The sequence below is a fragment of the Rhamphochromis sp. 'chilingali' genome, assembly GCF_963969265.1.
Source record: "Rhamphochromis sp. 'chilingali' genome assembly, chromosome: 20".
In the NCBI taxonomy this organism is placed as follows: Eukaryota; Metazoa; Chordata; class Actinopteri; order Cichliformes; family Cichlidae; genus Rhamphochromis; species Rhamphochromis sp. 'chilingali'.
In genome coordinates, this window is record NC_137947.1 from 11814655 (window position 1) to 11831776 (window position 17122).

Here is a 17122-nt window from a genome sequence, read left to right on the forward strand (position 1 = left end):
TGGTCCTCTAGCAAAGGTCTGGGAGCTTGAGGGTCTTGCGCTCTTCTGGACGGAGATCTTGGATGTTGTTCCTGGAATCTGCTGGAGCCACTCGCCTAGCTTGCGTGTCACTGCACCGAGCACTCCGATGCTGTCATTAGGTAAAACTACATCTATCACTGTAGCCATCTTCTTCTGCTTGTCTAACACTACAATGTCTGGTTGGTTAGCCATCACCAGTTTGTATCTGGAAGTCCCACAGCATCTTGGCTTGGTCATTCTCAACCACCCTAGTGGGTGTGTCCCATCTTGACCTCAGCACTTCCACGCCATACTCGCCACAGATGTTCCTGTATACAATGGTTATGGTGTTCCATGTATGCCCAGCCTGCTAGCATCTTACAGTCTATAATTATGTGCTATTACTTTTTTGTTTATTATATTTATATTATACAGTTGGATGCAAAAGTTTGGGCAACCTTGTTAATAGTCATTATTTTGCTGTATAAATCGTTGGTTGTTACAATAAAAATGTCAGTTAAATATATCATATAGGAGACACACACAGTGATATCTTATTAGTGAAATGACGTTTATTGGATTTATAGAAAGTGTGCAATAATTGTTTAAACAAAATCAGGCAGGTGCATAAATTTGGGCACTGTTGTCATTTTATTGATTCCAAAACCTTTAGAACTAATCATTGGAACTCAAATTGGCTTGGTAAGCTCAGTGACCCCTGACCTAAATACACAGGTGAATCCAATAATGAGAACGAGTATTTAAGGAGGTCAATTTTAAGTTTCCCTCCTCTTTTAATTTTCTCTGAAGAGTAACAACATGGGGGTCTCAAAACAACTCTCAAATGACCTGAAGACAAAGCTTGTTCACCATCATGGTTCAGGGTAAGGATACAGAAAGCTGTCTCAGAGATTTAAGCTGTCTGTTTCAACAGTTTGGAACATATTGAGAAAATGGAAGACCACAGGCTCAGTTCAAGTTAAGGCTCGAAGTGGCAGACCAAGAAAAATCTCGGATAGACAGAAGCAACGAATGGTGAGAACAGTCAGTCAACCCACAGACCAGCACCAAAGACCTACAACAGCATCTTGCAGCAGATGGAGTCACTGTGCATCATTTAACGATTCGGCGTACTTTACACAAGAAGATTCTGTATGCTAGTGTGATGCAGAGGAAGCCTTTTCTCTGCCCACAGCACAAACAGAGCCGCTTGAGGTATGCTAAAGCAAATTTGAACAAGCCAGCTTCATTCTGGAATAAGGTGCTGTGGACTGATGAAAGTAAAATTGAGTTATTTGGGCATAACAAGGGGCGTTATGCATGGAGGAAAAAGAACTCAGCATTCAAAGTAAAACACCTGCTACCTACAGTAAAATACGGTGGTGGTTCCATCATGCTGTGGGGCTGTGTGGCCAGTGCAGAAACTGGGAATCTTGTCAAAGTTGAGAGACGCATGGATTCCACTCAGTATCAGCAGATTCTGGAGACCAATGTCCAGGAATCAGTGACAAAGCTGAAGCTGCGCCGGGGCTGGATCTTTCAACAAGACGACCCGAAACACTTCTCAAAATCTACTAAGGCATTCATGCAGAGGAACAAGTACAATGTTCTAGAATGGCCATTTCAGTCCCCAGACCTGAATATTATTGAAAATCTGTGGTGTGAGTTAAAAAGAGCTGTCCATGTTCGAAAGCCATCGGACCTGAATTAACTAGCAATGTTTTGTAAAGAGGAATGGTTCAAAATACCTTCTACCACAACCCAGACTCTCATTGGAACCTACAGGAAGCGTTTAGAGGTTGTAATTTCTGCAAAAGGCGGATCTACTAAATATTGATTTCATTTCTTTTTTTTGTGGTTCCCAAATTTATGTACCTGCCTGATTTTGTTTAAACAATTATTGCACACTCTCTGTAAGTCCAATAAACTTCATTTCACTTCTCAAATATCACTGTGTGTCTCTTATATGATATATTTAACTGACATTTTCTTTTATTGCAACAACCAACGATTTATACAGGAAAATAATGACCATTAAGAAGGTTTCCCAAACTTTTGCATCCACTGTATATACATAAAGACATCAGTTAAGTTGGCTGGCTCTTTTGTTAGTAACCTGGTTAATTCAATGTTGTCTTACACAAAATAAATACCATGATTGTGTACTTATACTTTAATTGAGATTTAGGCAACAAATACTGCTCAAAGAACCAAGAAAGTCCAGAGAGAAAACTGAAGCAACAACAAGCGGCTTTTTCCCCAGAGACAGTTGATCAAGTTTTAATGGCTTAAAAAAACCCTGCATAAACCACACCTACAATAAAAGAACTGAAACTTCCATCACATGACTAACCATCATGTGAAGCAGTGTCTCAAATGCTTGACAAAAAAGGAAAAGTGCAAAATGGATAGAAAAAAGTATTTTATTATCACATATGATATTACATCCAAGTCGATGCATGCAGCTAATGAAATAGGTGAAAGAAGGAAGTGTCACATGAGTCATCTTCTGCATGTGATCTGTTGGAACCTGCGAAAGACAGAACAAACATTATGTAGGGCTAAACGTTACAGCAGAGTCAGCATGAACCTGAGATAACACACTTAAAAATGTGCAGTGAGAGAATACTGAGCATACTAATATCGATGACTGACTTTGTTTGTCTACTGCGTGTAGACGTGTTCAGAAATATTGTCACTGATCAATAAAAGCTGCTCATGGAATTCTTTAAGTTTCATGTGATCTTGTATAGATTTCTATTTCTGTGGCTTCTGTTAGTGCAGTTAAAGTTCACTCATGTGAGCCTGCGGTGAAGGTTTTTTTCCATGAGATTTCTGTTTTACTGTCCGTTTCTCAATCAACAAGTCAGTTCGTTTAACATCAGTAGTATTTCATTGAGAAATACTAAGAAATACTTTAGTCTTGAGCTATCAGAAATATTCAGAAGAGAAAAAAGGCAAGTCTTTTGCCAGTTGAGCAGCATGCAATATTTGTCAAAAGAACCAAACCTTTTTAAGTGTATTTGCGTGCCACATAAAAGTCAGATTTTAAACTTCTTTTAACAATGTTAAAATCAAAACAATATTAACAAATGCAGTAATTCGTCCATCTGTCCAACCATTTTCTTTCACTTATCCACTTATGTATCTTCTTGGAAGGTGTTCTGACAGTATTGCGTCTCCTGGATGAGGTAGATTTGGTGTGTGTGTTTAAGTGTGGTAGTGTAGCAGTGAGTGTGTGTCTGTAAAAAAGCATGTGATGGCTGCAATGAAGAAAAGCGAGCTAATCGGGATTCTCTGAACTGAGGTTTGGCCTGTTATTTGATGCGACGTTTCCTGCGGCATAACACAGAAGTTCTGATAGCGTGGACGTAAATAATTAATGTTAATTACTAATGTTAGAATAATTCAGGGGCCAGTCGAACAGCACTGGGTAAGTGGTTCAAGTTTTATTGGCCCAATAAGACTGCTTTATATTTTAAAACATTAATAGAATGTAATTAGTAGACTTGAAATAAGACTTGAAATAAATAGGGTGTAGTACACCCCATCCCCCCCCTTTAGACTCACCCCTGCTTACTGTTGGCATCAGTGTGACAGAAAGGATGGCTGTAGTCAACCTCCATTAGGCTGTCTTATTTAAACATTGTATGAGACTAAGTTAAAAGTTCGGTTGCATAAATATAATTTTATTGTAATTTCTATAGCTTTATTGTAGATGTGTTGCTGTGTTAAGCAAACTGCGGTGGGTGGGAGCAGCTAGAAAGTTCACTTTTCTTCCTGTTTGCACTTGTTGATCAATGGTTTTGATGAAGGACAGTTTTTCCCAGTAAAGGCCTTTGTGGTGATTACACGAACAAGCACTGCTATTTTGAACGTTCGAAACATGTTTTCGTTCACGCCACCTGATTGCACCATCTCTGCAACAGCTCCGCCCCGTGGCTTTTCTGTCTTATTTAAAAAGATATTTTTAATTGCCATTCTTTTTATTCACACATGTGATCCTAGATATGTTTCTAATGCAGGTCTGTTTTTAAATCACAAATGTGGGAGAAACAGCTCTTCTTACATGGATTAAATGAAACATCGGAGAAAATAATTTCTCCTGGGGAAGTTTTTTAATGGAATTATCCGAGTTACAGCCCTAGTCAATATTAACGTGTTGTGACAGGAGCAATTTTTCACCTTTGTTAACTGAAGGGAAGTGCTCACCTTTAATGACAACTAAGAGCTAATCAGCACAGGAAGTGTACTTATTTCTTCCTAAATGTATCAGAGAACCCAAACAATAGTGTCTTTTGTTCTCTACAGTTTAAACAAAAGCACTCTGAAATAAAACAACACCGGCCTCTGATAAGCAACCACTAGGGCTGTTCGATATAACGATATATATCGGATGACGATATAAAAACATCTTCATTTTACGCTATCGTTTGTTTCGTGGTGTCGCAAAATAAACTGTTTACGGCAATATTTTTTCATGGTTATGATGGTCACTGTAGTGGCTATATTAATTTCTTAAAGTTCTCTCTTTCTCTTATATTTAATATAACCACACTACTGACGGACAAGCGCCTGTTTTTATGCGTTGTCGCTAGCAACAGCGACAGTAACACCTTCGCGTGTCCGCTTGTTTATGTTCCACATAAACCTTTCACAATAAAGCTCAAGATCCTGTTGAGACTTTTCAAAATAAACCGAATCACGTGAAAGAGCAAATTGTTTACGGATGAGAATTAAAAAAGAGCCGCCAGGTGCTAAAAAAATAAACCTTGGACTCAAACGTTAGAACAGGCTTTTCCCCGCAGCACGCCGTGTAATAAATACTAAGAAAACAGCGGCTGTTACAACTTCTCTCTAAAAATGTATCGTTTCATGCATCTGTTAAAACACTCGACTCCGGGTAAAGGACGCGCAGCTGGAAACACTTCACGCAAGTCGAGCTGCCCGAGATTCACAGAATTTACAGAAAATGTTACATTTTTGTGATTTATATCGTTATCGGACGATAGAATTCTTATATCGGGATATGAGATTTTGGTCATATCGCACAGCCCTAGCAACCACCACCGTCGATCAACACAAATACTGATGTATAGTATTGTGGTTATATTAGAGCACCACAACGACTGTATTAAAAGGTCAGTTCAGACTTAACAGTAAAATCCCCTACTCCCAGTTCCTGTTGATTATAGCATTTTAACTAATAGTTTAATTAATCACTTCATGGCGAAAGAATACAGACACTTATTAGTAGAGGCTGAAAGATTTATCAGTCAACTGTAATTATCAGGCATTATTGTCCTATCACACATATTTCTGTTGGAATATATGTAGTGAAGCTATTATAATATCATTGTGTATGCGTACACGTCTAGTTAAATCCATTTCAGACAAACAAATGGAGGGAGGAGAAGGGGGGGGTGCTTATCTGTTTTCAAGAGGCACGAGGGAGCTCAATATTTTTACTTTAATAGTTTTGTGGAAAGAATCAATCATTTAAATCCTGATTAAATTGCTTCAACAATGACACCTGCAGGCAAGGCGAGAGATGACAGGGCTGTGTCTGTAGGTGTAGGGGGTAGATGAGGAGGACAGTACAAACTCAGGGTAGGACCTCTTATTAGAGCTTAATACACATCTATGTTTGTCTGGAGGATCTCATGTGGATCTGCTGTTGTTGCAGACATGCAAAATGATCCTCCCTTACAAATCAGCAAGCAAACGAAATAAATACAGACACTGTGTTTGTGCAAACTAATCTTATATGAACCAAATGTATGAACTTGTAGTAAAGTAATACACTCACATATTACAGGGATGGTGACTAATGAACTGATCATTTATTTAGAGGATTATCTTTGTGTTTGGCTACTTCATGTGTGATGGTCATGTCCACAAACACACAACTGAAATACTTTTGTAATATTCATTCACATTTTTACACCCCTGCCTCATTTTCACAATAAGTTAGTTTGCAGTCACTAAAGCTATAAAGCAAACAACTGGTTTAATGAATTTGGTTAATTTGTTTTAATACATTATCACACTATATCATATTCCTTTCTGGTATGAGCAAGCGAGGAGGCTGAGGGTGGAGCTGGTTTAGGTACAGAGTTTACAACCAAATGGACTTAACCATCTGTTGTAACCACATGGGGGAGTTTGTTTTTTCTAATTATTGTCCCTGTGCAGCAATGATGCACAGAAAAGAAGGTCAGACACCAACTAGGGAGAATCAGAGGGACAAACGGAACAATACTGTCATCCCTTATGTAGCAGGTTTATCAGAGAAACTCAGGAGTCTTCTCCAAGCACGAGATCCCAGTGCACTTCAGACCCAGCCACGCACTCAGACAAAAACTGGTTCATCTCAAAGACAAAACTACCAAACAGAAACTTAACAACGTGGTGTATGCTGTACAGTGCAGCGAGGAATGCTTTGGACAGAGAAGACAGATGGTTTGAAAGAGGAGTGAAAGAAGCCATCTATGTCCACTGTGAACATGAGCAGGGCTTACAAAACTAACTGTCTGCCATCTATAATCCAGTTTTGTGGTTGGTATGTCTGTGAAGGTTCTCAGTCATCCAGGTTATCGTAGTCTAAGGAGCTTGGATAGAACAGCGTCTGGACTTCTTAAAGTTGCTTGAAAACGTTTCACCTCTCATTCAAGAAGCTTTTTCACTTCTAATGTCAAATGGTGGAAAGTCCCATATTTAAGTCCTATGGGAGTGTCCCCCTAAGAGTGACATGGATCCCCTAATGTCCACTGTGAACGACCCTCTTTGAACAGAGCCCATGGCTTACAACACCAACTGTCTGCCATCCAGTTTTGAGATCCCTTTCCAGACGCCTTAAAGCCCACTCACATCCTGGGCCTTTTGACCTCAGAAAATCACATGATAGGGTGAAGCCTTGGCTGATTGTTACCTACACCCGTTTTCACACCTTGGCTCATGCGATTAGGTAGAGGATCATTAGGGGGTCCATGACACTCTTGGGGACACTCCCATAGGGCTTAAAATCCAAGACTCTCCACCAATTGCACTTAGAACTGAAGAAGCTTCTCAGATGAAGGGCGAAACATCTTCAAGAAAACTTAAAGAAGTCCAGACGGATGACTGAGAACCTTCACAGACACATTGTCTGTTTTTTTTCTTTTCTTATGTGTTTAAAATGCTTTAAATCAGTTACTAGAGGTTGTATTCGGTTGCTTGTTCCCTGATATCCAGGATCACAGAAGTGACTTTCCCCCGCAAATAAACAGCGGTATTCCTTTCTGTCTGGGCTATTTAAAGGTCGAATTAATCATCAGTGCTAAAACACTTTATTACATGCATGAGGTTTGTTCTCATCCACTGTGTGTGTGTGTGTGTGTGTGTGTGTGTGTGTGTGTGTGTGTAAGCGATTTTCTTCAATAAACCGCTGATAAGTTTTCACTACTGTAACTACTCAACTGTGCTTCTGATTGCCATTTCTCTAATGGAGTTAAGTGGCTGATAAAGCAGAGTATTTCATATTTTACTACAGCCCAAAAATACACGCATGTAACAGACAGCTGTGGTGATAAAACAGCACTTTGTTTCACTCTGAGCACCAGTGATTTTAAACACCTCCGCCATTCATTAAGCCTTACATTTAATCACTTCTGGGGTCCGCAGCAGTTACTGTTGGGGACCTGGGCGTCTTTCTTCAGCACAGTGGGCCTCACAACGTCCACATCACGGTGCAGGTGATCCAGTACGCCAGCGAGCATGCTGGGAGCTGCGTAGAAATCCACCAGAAAGTAAGTCCCTCGGCTGTGCCTCTGGTTGTGTTTGGTCATTCTGTAGGGCAGCTGTCTTTCTCCCAAGTTCTCCAGGTCTCTCACCAAGGCGCCCCGCTCCATTAACGTCTCCACCGTCCTTCGCAGAGCTGCCGCCGTCTCCGGCCGCTGCATCTGTTTCAGGATCAGGGCCAGCTCGTACCGAGGCATGGCTGCAGCGAAGTAATACCCGACTCACACGTTTAATTCAGCTAGAACTGGGCTGTCATTGCCACACTGCTCAGTTGAAAGGCGACATGTTATGACACGAGGGGCAGACACGAAAGGTCTTTAGTGATGACGCATAAAGCGTGCGCCTTCGTGGGCAACAAAGCCTACTAAATATAAAAAATAGGAGTCATTTATTTTTTTTAAATATGGCGTTAAATCTATAAATAAGTGTATTTCAATAATAAAAAAATTGCGTCTTATTTAGCATACCCACATATTTTACTCGTATTGTTTTAGGAAATTAGTCACGTGAGAGCAACCCGAAATATTTGTAAAGTTTTCTAAAGGATTTTTAAAATCACAATTAGTCAGTGGAATTGTGTTTTATTTAGTTTTCTGACATTTGGAAATCTCTAGAAACTGGTATTTATTTTTTTACTGAAGCGTGGATACGTCGACACCAAGCGTCTGCTCACAAGTGCCTGATTCCGTCACTTCCTTTTCCAGAAGAACGTGTTGAAGATGGCGGCGGAGAAGTCGGTACCGAGTGATCTTTTCAAATGCGTGTACTCGTTTCTGGTGGAGAACAAGTTCACCAAAGCGGCTCAGGAGTTCTTGAAAAAGACTAAAGTGGTGAGTAGCCTACGCTGTGTGGCGGTGTTTGACGGACACGTCCTGTCGTCGGGTATTAGACGTTAGGTCCAGGCGGCACGAGGGGTAAATACGTGCAGGTTACCGAGCCGGTGAAGTTAGCACGTGTATCAGCTGCAACCTGCCTTTGGGCTAATTAACGGTCTCAGTGCGTTAAAGTGTAAATACTGCAGCGTGTTTATACTTTTTAAATTATGATTTGTGGAGTTTTAGTCACAAATTCAAAGTGCTGCAAGGGAATTATTAACTTACTACTTCACGTGTTTCTCTACAGGCTCCGCAAGATCAGAATGAGGAGAGACTCGTCAATATCTACAACTTCTGGGTGAAGTGAGTTGCTTATTAATATTTATTTATTTTTATCCGAGAGGGGTTTTTCAAATAAAAATATGAAACGCATGACCAAGCTGACTTTCTGTGTCGATAAGTATGTTCCTTTAAAAATGTATTGGTACAATAGAAATTCCACTGCTGCTCTCCTAGTGTCCAAGGGTCTGTTGAGTTGAGGATTATCAGAGAAAAATCTAATACAATATAAACACAACCCTTTTGTTGTTTTACAAATTTGAAGCGCTTTTTGTTTAGACAAATGGGAAATGAAATGGTTCTTATATAGCACTGTACTACTCTACTTGAATGTTCAAAGCATTTTATTCAACATGCCAAAGAATAGTTTACCATGCAGAGTGGAGGGATTCAACCAGTCTCTCACTAACTCAGTGTTCAGTTTTTTGCCCAAGGACACTTTGGTATGCAGGCTAACGACTAAAGCATTATTATTTGCATATCTTTCTACTCTGGGAAAGGGAGTGCCTTTTATCCCGTTGAAGTTTTCTTTTTAACATTAATATAGGGTGGTGTTGCATACTGTGTATTAATATAATTATGGGCTGTATCATTGAAACTCTATTTTAAATAGATCTCCCGAAGCCAAAAAACGAAAGGTGCCTCCGAACTGGACGGGACCGTCAGCCAAGAAGGCAAAACCCAGCACTGAGAGCTCCAGCAGTGAAGAGTCAAGCAGTGAGGATGAAGAGGCTGGCGCAAAACAAACTAAAGTAGCTCCTGCAGGTATAACCTTCATATTTGATATGGATAACTGAAAGGGTTGGCTGAATTCTGCTAGTAATGTGCATTCTGAAACGCTGTGATATTACATTTTTCCTCATTCTACATTTTAGCAGCCAAAAAGGGGCCTGCTAAAGCAGCAGCTACTAAAGCTGCATCCAGCAGCAGTGAAGACTCTAGTGACTCTGAGGAGGACAAAGCTCCTGCAAAGCCTGCTGCAAAGGTAGAAGGAAGCATCAGAATCAGACATTCTCATGATAGCCTGTTATTGCTACATTACCTTGCCCGTTATCCTTTTATTAAAATGTAGTGTCTGTTTGTAGGCACCTGTGAAACAACCTCCTGCTGCTGCAGGTAGCACAAGGAAAAAGGATAGCAGCTCCAGCAGTGAAGAGTCTGACTCTGAGGAAGAACAAACCGCCAAAGCTCCTGCACAAAGTAAGTCTATATTGAGTAATTTGTTTAAGTTAAGATTGGGGAAAAATCTTGGGTTATTTAATTTACTGTATGCGTTTCTGAATAACAGAACCCAAGGCTGGTGCAGTCACAACACCCAAAGCAGCTGTTGCTGCCAAAGGTGCAGCTCAAAAGAAGAAGGAGAGCAGCAGCAGCGAAGACAGCTCCTCAGATTCTGAAGATGAGAAGCCAGCCAAGGTACACAAGGCCTTCTTTATGTTGTTATGTGTTGTTGATTGTCTCACACTCAGCCAAGTGTGGTGTGTAGCGGATAAATGCATGCAGCAGATATTAACAGCATATTTCCATGTGTTCTGTCAGGCTCCAGTCAAACCAGCTCCAGTCAAACCAGCTCCAGTCAAACCAGCCCCAGTAAATAAAGCTGGTGCTGAGTCAAGTAGTGAAGACTCTTCATCAGAGGATGAGGCTCCTCCCAGCAAAAAACCCAAAGCAGGTGTGTTTTCATGCTTTCTTACAACTATACAAGCTACACAGTAACAAAAGTCTGGTTTGGAAAGATGTGAGGCACACTTGCATCAGCGGCAAACCTGAGAAGTGAATCCCAATCAAGTCTTTTTAGCCTATTACTGATGTGCGTAAGTTCGACAGCTATATGAAAAAATAAGTGAGATTGAGTTCACATTAATTACAACAGTCCAGTTTTGTCCATATCATGATCATAACACCAGTCTGCTCTGACTGAATTATACCCAGAGCTGTTCACTTGGTCATCTCTGGAATGATCTGTGATTATCAGAATCAGATTACTTTATTGATCCCTAAGGGAAATTATTTATTAAAATATGTTTGTATTTGTTTTTGATGCTGACGATCTACATTTGTCTTTCTAGGAGCATACAGTGCTGTACCACCTCCTGCTTCAATCCACAAAGCTCCTGCTGCACCAGTAGCAAGCAAGGCCAAGGACAGCGACTCTTCAGACAGCAGTGATGACAGCAGTGATGACGACAAAAAGGTGGCAGGTAAGTGGGTTCCTTTTTATTTTTTCCCCACCTTGACTTCTTGGTGTTTATTGTTAAATGTCTAACAGCATTTTAACTTGCACAGCAAAACCAGCCCCCGTAAAGTCACCTGCAGCCAAACCTGGAGCGTCCAAACCTGCTGCAAAGAAGCAGGAGTCCAGCTCAGAGAGCTCTGGTATGGATCACAAACGTCACTCGCCCATTTCCCATCTTAAAATGATGATCAGTTTGTGACAGTGAATGTTTGTAAATGTCTCTCATCTTTCTAGATTCCAGCTCAGAAGAGGAGACGGCCAAGAAGCCTGCAGGTAAAGGAGCCCCAGTCAAAACTTCTCCAGCTAAAGAGGTGAAGAAACCTGCAACAAAGGTGACTCCTGCTAAAGCGGCTCCAGCTAAGTCCGCTAAAGATGAATCCTCCGAGGAGGACTCCAGTTCAGAGGAGGAGGAGGCAGCAAAGAAACCCCCAACCAAAGCTGCACCTGCCAAGACTACGCCAGCTCAGAAAGACGAGTCCTCGAGCTCAGGTAGGAGATGCACATTTTGGGTATTTGAGCTTCAGAAGTTGTTAAATATGACCTAATATAATTTCTGTTATTAACCCTATATTGTTTGCAAACCTTCATGACAACATTGATCTTGCTTTCCAGATTCAGATAGCAGCTCTGAAGATGAGGCCCCAGCAAAGCCTCCCACAAAAACCGCAACCCCATCCGCAGCTTCTGGAGCTTCTAAACCCCAAGCCAAGGCAGCAGAGACCAGCTCTGACTCGGAGGACTCCTCTGAGGATGAGGAAGAGCCAGTGAAAGCCAAGCCTGCTAAAACGGCTACACCAACTTCAAAGCCTGCAGCAAAGCCCCCTGCAGCAAAGCCCCCTGCAGCAAAGCCCCCTGCAGCAAAGCCCCCTGCAGCAAAGCCCCCTGCAGCAAAGCCCCCTGCAGCAGCAGAGAGCAGTTCAGAGTCTGACTCTTCGTCTGAAGATGAAGAAGAGCCTGCTAAGACTAAACCAGCAGCAGCTAAGCCAGCTTCAAAGAGTTCCACCCCTGCAGCTAAGCCTGCTGCTGCAGCAGAAAGCAGCTCTGACTCCGACTCCTCATCAGAAGATGAAGAACCGGCCAAGGCCAAGCCAACAGCAGCTAAGCCTGCAACACCAGCTTCAAAGAAGGCTACTCCGGTAGCAAAGGCTACTCCTGCAGCAGAGAGCAGCTCCGACTCCTCCTCTGAAGATGAAGAGCAGCCAGCCAAGGCTAAACCTGCAGCAGCTAAAGCTGCTACTTCAGCCTCAAAGCATGCTAAACCTGCAGGAAAGGCCGCTAAACCTGCAGGAAAGCCTGCCCCGAAAGAGAGTAGCTCAGAATCCTCTTCTGAGGATGATGAAGAGCCAGCTAAGACCAAGCCAGCAGCAGCTAAGCCTGCTACGCCCGCTTCAAAGCCTGCTACTCCTGCAGCTAAGACTGCTGCTGCAGAAGAAAGCAGCTCTGACAGCTCAGACTCAGAGGATGAGGCAGCTAAGAAACAAGCTCCAGTTGCTTCCAAGAAGCCCGCCCCTGCAGCTGAGAGAACAACAAAGGCAGCGCCTGCAGTCAAAAAGGCAAAAAAAGCAGAGGAGAGCAGCTCTGATTCCTCAGATAGCTCTGATTCAGAGACGGAGACCCCCGTGACTAAGTCTACAGTTGCCAACGGCAAGGCAGCAACTCCCAAGACGGCAGCAGCATCAGCGAAGGTTGCAGCAAAGCCAGCAGAGTCATCATCCAGCGACAGCAGCTCTGAGGAGAGTTCATCAGATGAGGCTAAAGTGCCACGTAAAGCAGCCACTGCACCCAACACCCCAAAAAACAGTAAGTCTCAAACATCTGGTCATTAAATGGGGAAAAAAAAAAACCTATCACTTAACTGTCGGTCCTTAAGTGTTTAATATTTATAGAAGTGTAGTGTTTACTAGAGCAGGGCGATATGGCCAAAAATATTTATCACGATATATATTTGAAAATTTGCGATAACGATATAACTGACGATATAATGGATGCGAGACAAAATACAACTCCACAACATTACTAGCGCAAAAAGACAACCTTCCATTTATTTTCACTTAAACAAGAAGCTGGTTTTTATGTACATTAAAGCTTTATAAAAATGCAACAGTGCAAATGCAAATTCCTTGCTGAAAGTTTAACCAAAAGGCATTTCCAGTACAAATGGGCTGACATATCCTGAGCATAACCATGTATAATATCCACTGAAGTTAAAAAGAGGTGCTTTGCAACATTAAACTGCAGTGTGCAGTACGTATGTTTCGGACCATAAGGTGCACGGGATTATAAGGCACATTAAGCGAAACAAAGCAGTCAGATAAATCAAACTTTATTAAACTCATTCTTCTTGCTTCCTCCACTTCTGTACCATTGATTCCTTAATGTTGAATTCTCTGGCAGCTGCTCTATTCCCATGTTGTTGCAGTATATTAATGACTAACCTCGTATTGTGGATGGATTATCTCAGTTGTTCTCCTGACTGAAGTTTGGTCCGTTTACAGCATCCTGCCATGCGATTGCATTTGTCTCTAACCATGAGGAACCTTCCCCTTAACTTTTATAAGTGGAAAAAAGTTAGTGTTCGTCCTCCAGCTTCACTGTTTATGTTATGCTAACATAGCTGTGTTGCTAGCGATCACGTAGCACATCATTATATACCAGCTAGCCCAACTTCAGTAACCCTACAAACGTCACTGCTGTTTAGTTTCCTGTCTTCATTTATGTTGGAAGTGATAGCAGAGCTGTACGTTTGATTTTTTTTTCAGAAATCTCTCAGTCAGAACATGCTATATCATGCTTAGGTAACTAGCGAGCTAACTTCCGCTAGCTTCCTGCTAACTTCTAACTCTGTTAAATGTAATAACTTTTGTTTTCATGGATGCCTGGAAGTTAAACTTTATAGTTACACCTGGTAAAGCAGCAATGCTGATCGTTTTATTAAAGATGAAAGAATTTAGACAGGTTTTAACTCTGTGATGCTGCAGTGTTGTTTGACCTGAAGCATACGGAGTTTAGGACCCAGATTACTCCCAGCTTTAAGAGCATCTTAGTCTGACAAATACGACAATAACAACGGCCGCTTGCATGTTCTGCAAAAAAATGTGCTTTGTTGTGTATCTGACGGACAAACACCAAACCAGTTCCACATCACTGAAGTTGCACCATTTTTACAAACCAATTCTGGTTCATCTGTTTCACTCAACAATCGGCCATGTGCGTATGAAAACAAAGGCACTGCGCATGCGCGTTTTACTCCCATTCTATCGCGATATTTCATTTTCCTATCATTGCCTAACATTATACCGGTATTACCGTGAACGGTATAATATGGCCCAGCCCTAGTGTTTACTAAGTATGAGCCCCTTTTCATCTGATACAGGTACTAATGGAAAAAGAAAAAAGGATGAAGAATCATCAGAAAGCGAAGAGGAAGAAACGGATTTAAAAACACCAAAAAATAAGAAGGCCACAACCACACCACAGACTTTCCCTAAAGCCAATAAGAAGGTAAGACCTGCACAAAGCTAGAATTGAATTAAAGTGAACTGAAATAAGCTGACTGAAACATTTTGTTTTCCAGTCTACCAACGTACCCTTCCGTAGAATAAAAGACGACGAAGTAAATGTGGACCCGCGCCTTGCAGACAATTCGTTTGATGCAAAGGTGAATTATTTAATCATAATAATCATTTTTACAGGATTACTGAGCATTATAGTTGTTGAGGTGGCAGATAAACAATCTTTTTTTTTTTTTCTCTCTTTATAATGTTCTATTTCAGATGGGAGCCAATGGAGACTGGGGCCAGAAAGCTAACGATGTGCTCAAGTTCACAAAAGGTAAATCATTCCGCCACGAAAAGACAAAGAAGAAAAGAGGAAGCTACCGTGGGGGAGCCATCTCCACTTCAGTCAACTCCATTAAGTTTGACAGCGACTGAGAAAGTCCACAACCTCCCATTTCAACTGTACTGTACCGGACAGATCAGGAATACAAGTTGTCTGCTCAAACCACCCTCCTGTAAACAGTCTCTCCAGCAGTAGCAGCAGCACACTAACAGAAGATGGTCCATCACACTGAACTGGCCCTTTGATTCGACTTTGCTTTAGTCTGTAATGGAGTTTACATTTAGCAGAGCTGTGGCAGCAGGGAAATGTGCTCCCAACTGTGACATCACTTATAGCCACTAGGTGGCTGCAGCCACTGGCTAATGGAGAAAATGTTTGGCTCTTTCTGCTTGTTTTCACAACCTCCTTTCTTCTTAAATGGTGAATGTTTGTAACATTAAGCAATCTTCTTGTCTAGGTATGATCGAAATTAATCCATCTATACATGTTCTTCATTTTCAAATTTGTTTTTTGTTTAATAGACTACATGGATTCTTGATGTTTGTCCCTTTTTCTTTCTTTTTTTCTTCTTTGTCCACATTTAAATGTGAAGAGGTTTGGGGCTTTTTCTTAACATCACAAGAAAACCTATCAAGTAGAAATTTTATACTGTATTTATTATGTTTTATTCCACTTCAATCTTTAAGGGCCTCTCAAGGTCTTTTCTCTGTTCAAGGATTTTTTTTCTTTGGATCCGTTCCCTTTGTTAGGAAGTCCTTTCAGTCCCTCCCTGTACTGTTCAGTGGTATTAAGTATGTAATTCGAACATAGCCATGCTCGTTTCAGTTATTTGATTATCATATGAGATCCTGTGTACCGCTGTCTTTTTTTTTTTCTTTTACACCTCAAATCTGTAAATAAAGACTAAACAATATACTGGTGATGATTTCATGGACAGTTCACTCACTGTTTGCTCAGCTCACAGTTTTACATGTGCACAATTGGAGAGGAACTCCAATTTTTAGTATCTGCACATACCAAGTTGTTGCATGTGTGCTGATATTGTTGTTGGCAAATTAACGGTCTAGAAAGTACATATTTTTAAACTTTGTTAACCCTTTAAACCCTGAACTGTGGAATAACAGCCAGAAAAAAATATTTTCTTTTTAAATTGAGTGCTTATTAAACCTTAATGAAATAAATTAATTTGCGTGTTTACATTTGTATCATATTTGCTACATCAGGCTTTATTTTTTGCAACTTATTCTTTAGAAATCTACTTTGCAATTGCCACTAGGTGGCAGTGGAGTAGCACTGCCCTCAGCATGACGTTTAGTCAACGTATGTAAACTGTCACCCGATTCCTCGGGGCAGTTTGTGTCCAGACAGCTCATTTCCTGTTTGTTTTTTTCATCTGTTGAACACAGATGCATAAGTCTGTCATCTCAAATGAACTGAGGCCTGTTAGATCAGCATGTGCGGCTAAAGGGATATTCCAGCAATTTAGCACCACTCTGAAAACAGAGATAAAGACTCAGTTCTACACACTATGTACTGTCCATGCTTAGATTTCAGGTTTTATACCAGATGATCAGGGATTTTTTTTCTCAATTAAAAAAAACAACCAGTGGAGATGTTGGGGTTTTTTTGTGTGTTTATTTTTCTTTTCTTTCTTTTTTAAGCACTTATCTAGATTGTAGGCAAGGGTGGGGACAAGCCTATCCCAGCTGTCATAAAGTGAAAAGGTGCGCTACACCCAGGACAGGTCACCAGTGTCACAGTGCTTTGGGAGGAAACCAGAACAGGCACAAACTCCACACAGAGAAGCTTGAAACTACCAGGTTTCAACCAGAAAATTCCTTGCTGTGAGGCTAACCACTGCTCCACTACACCACCTAAATTTTCCCTGATAGGGTAGCATAAATAAGTTCAGTATTACTGTACTTCATCTGGGTTGGTATGCATGAAAAATTCTCAACTGAAATGTTTATCAATATATTGTTACAATGTAATCACATTTTCCTGTTAAAGAAACTCAGACATGACCTCACCTGCACACAAGCAGGTTTCCCTCTGGGACATTAAACTATACATTTATCTGTATTTTACAGTGAACTTTACATGAACAGCTGGG

General features: G+C 41.1%; 2 protein-coding genes across 3 annotated transcripts; one reads left to right on the forward strand and one right to left on the reverse strand.

Moving 5' to 3' along the window:
• Positions 1–2409: 2409 nt before the first annotated feature.
• Positions 2410–8102, reverse strand: mrps6 (mitochondrial ribosomal protein S6). The gene is made up of 2 exons (XM_080868074.1): positions 7638–8102; positions 2410–2530 (listed from the first exon to the last, which is right to left on the reverse strand). The coding sequence occupies exon 1, from the start codon at positions 7974–7976 to the stop codon at positions 7644–7646; it is 333 nt and encodes a 110-aa protein (XP_080724200.1). The 5' UTR covers positions 7977–8102; the 3' UTR covers positions 2410–2530; positions 7638–7643.
• A 378-nt stretch (positions 8103–8480) lies between these two features.
• On the forward strand, positions 8481–15922 carry nolc1 (nucleolar and coiled-body phosphoprotein 1). 2 transcript variants are annotated; one of them, XM_080868145.1, is made up of 14 exons: positions 8481–8609; positions 8902–8957; positions 9547–9698; positions 9809–9918; positions 10019–10133; positions 10222–10349; positions 10473–10605; positions 11003–11134; positions 11220–11309; positions 11404–11658; positions 11782–12969; positions 14543–14670; positions 14744–14827; positions 14943–15922. In XM_080868145.1, the coding sequence occupies exons 1-14, from the start codon at positions 8499–8501 to the stop codon at positions 15099–15101; spliced, it is 2841 nt and encodes a 946-aa protein (XP_080724271.1). In that variant the 5' UTR covers positions 8481–8498; the 3' UTR covers positions 15102–15922. The 2 variants fall into 2 exon arrangements, with proteins under 2 accessions (XP_080724271.1, XP_080724272.1); XM_080868146.1 differs by having other exon boundaries at positions 10488–10605.
• Positions 15923–17122: the final 1200 nt, after the last annotated feature.

Excerpts from the sequence above, each read along its gene's own strand:
- mrps6 (XM_080868074.1), bottom strand. The coding sequence starts at position 7,976 with ATGCCTCGGTACGAGCTGGCCCTGATCCTGAAACAGATGCAGCGGCCG.
- nolc1 (XM_080868145.1), top strand. The coding sequence starts at position 8,499 with ATGGCGGCGGAGAAGTCGGTACCGAGTGATCTTTTCAAATGCGTGTAC. Across the intron at positions 10,606-11,002 it reads CAGCAAAAAACCCAAAGCAG|GAGCATACAGTGCTGTACCA; the intron begins GTGTGTTTTCAT and ends TTGTCTTTCTAG. Across the intron at positions 14,671-14,743 it reads TCCCTAAAGCCAATAAGAAG|TCTACCAACGTACCCTTCCG; the intron begins GTAAGACCTGCA and ends TTTGTTTTCCAG.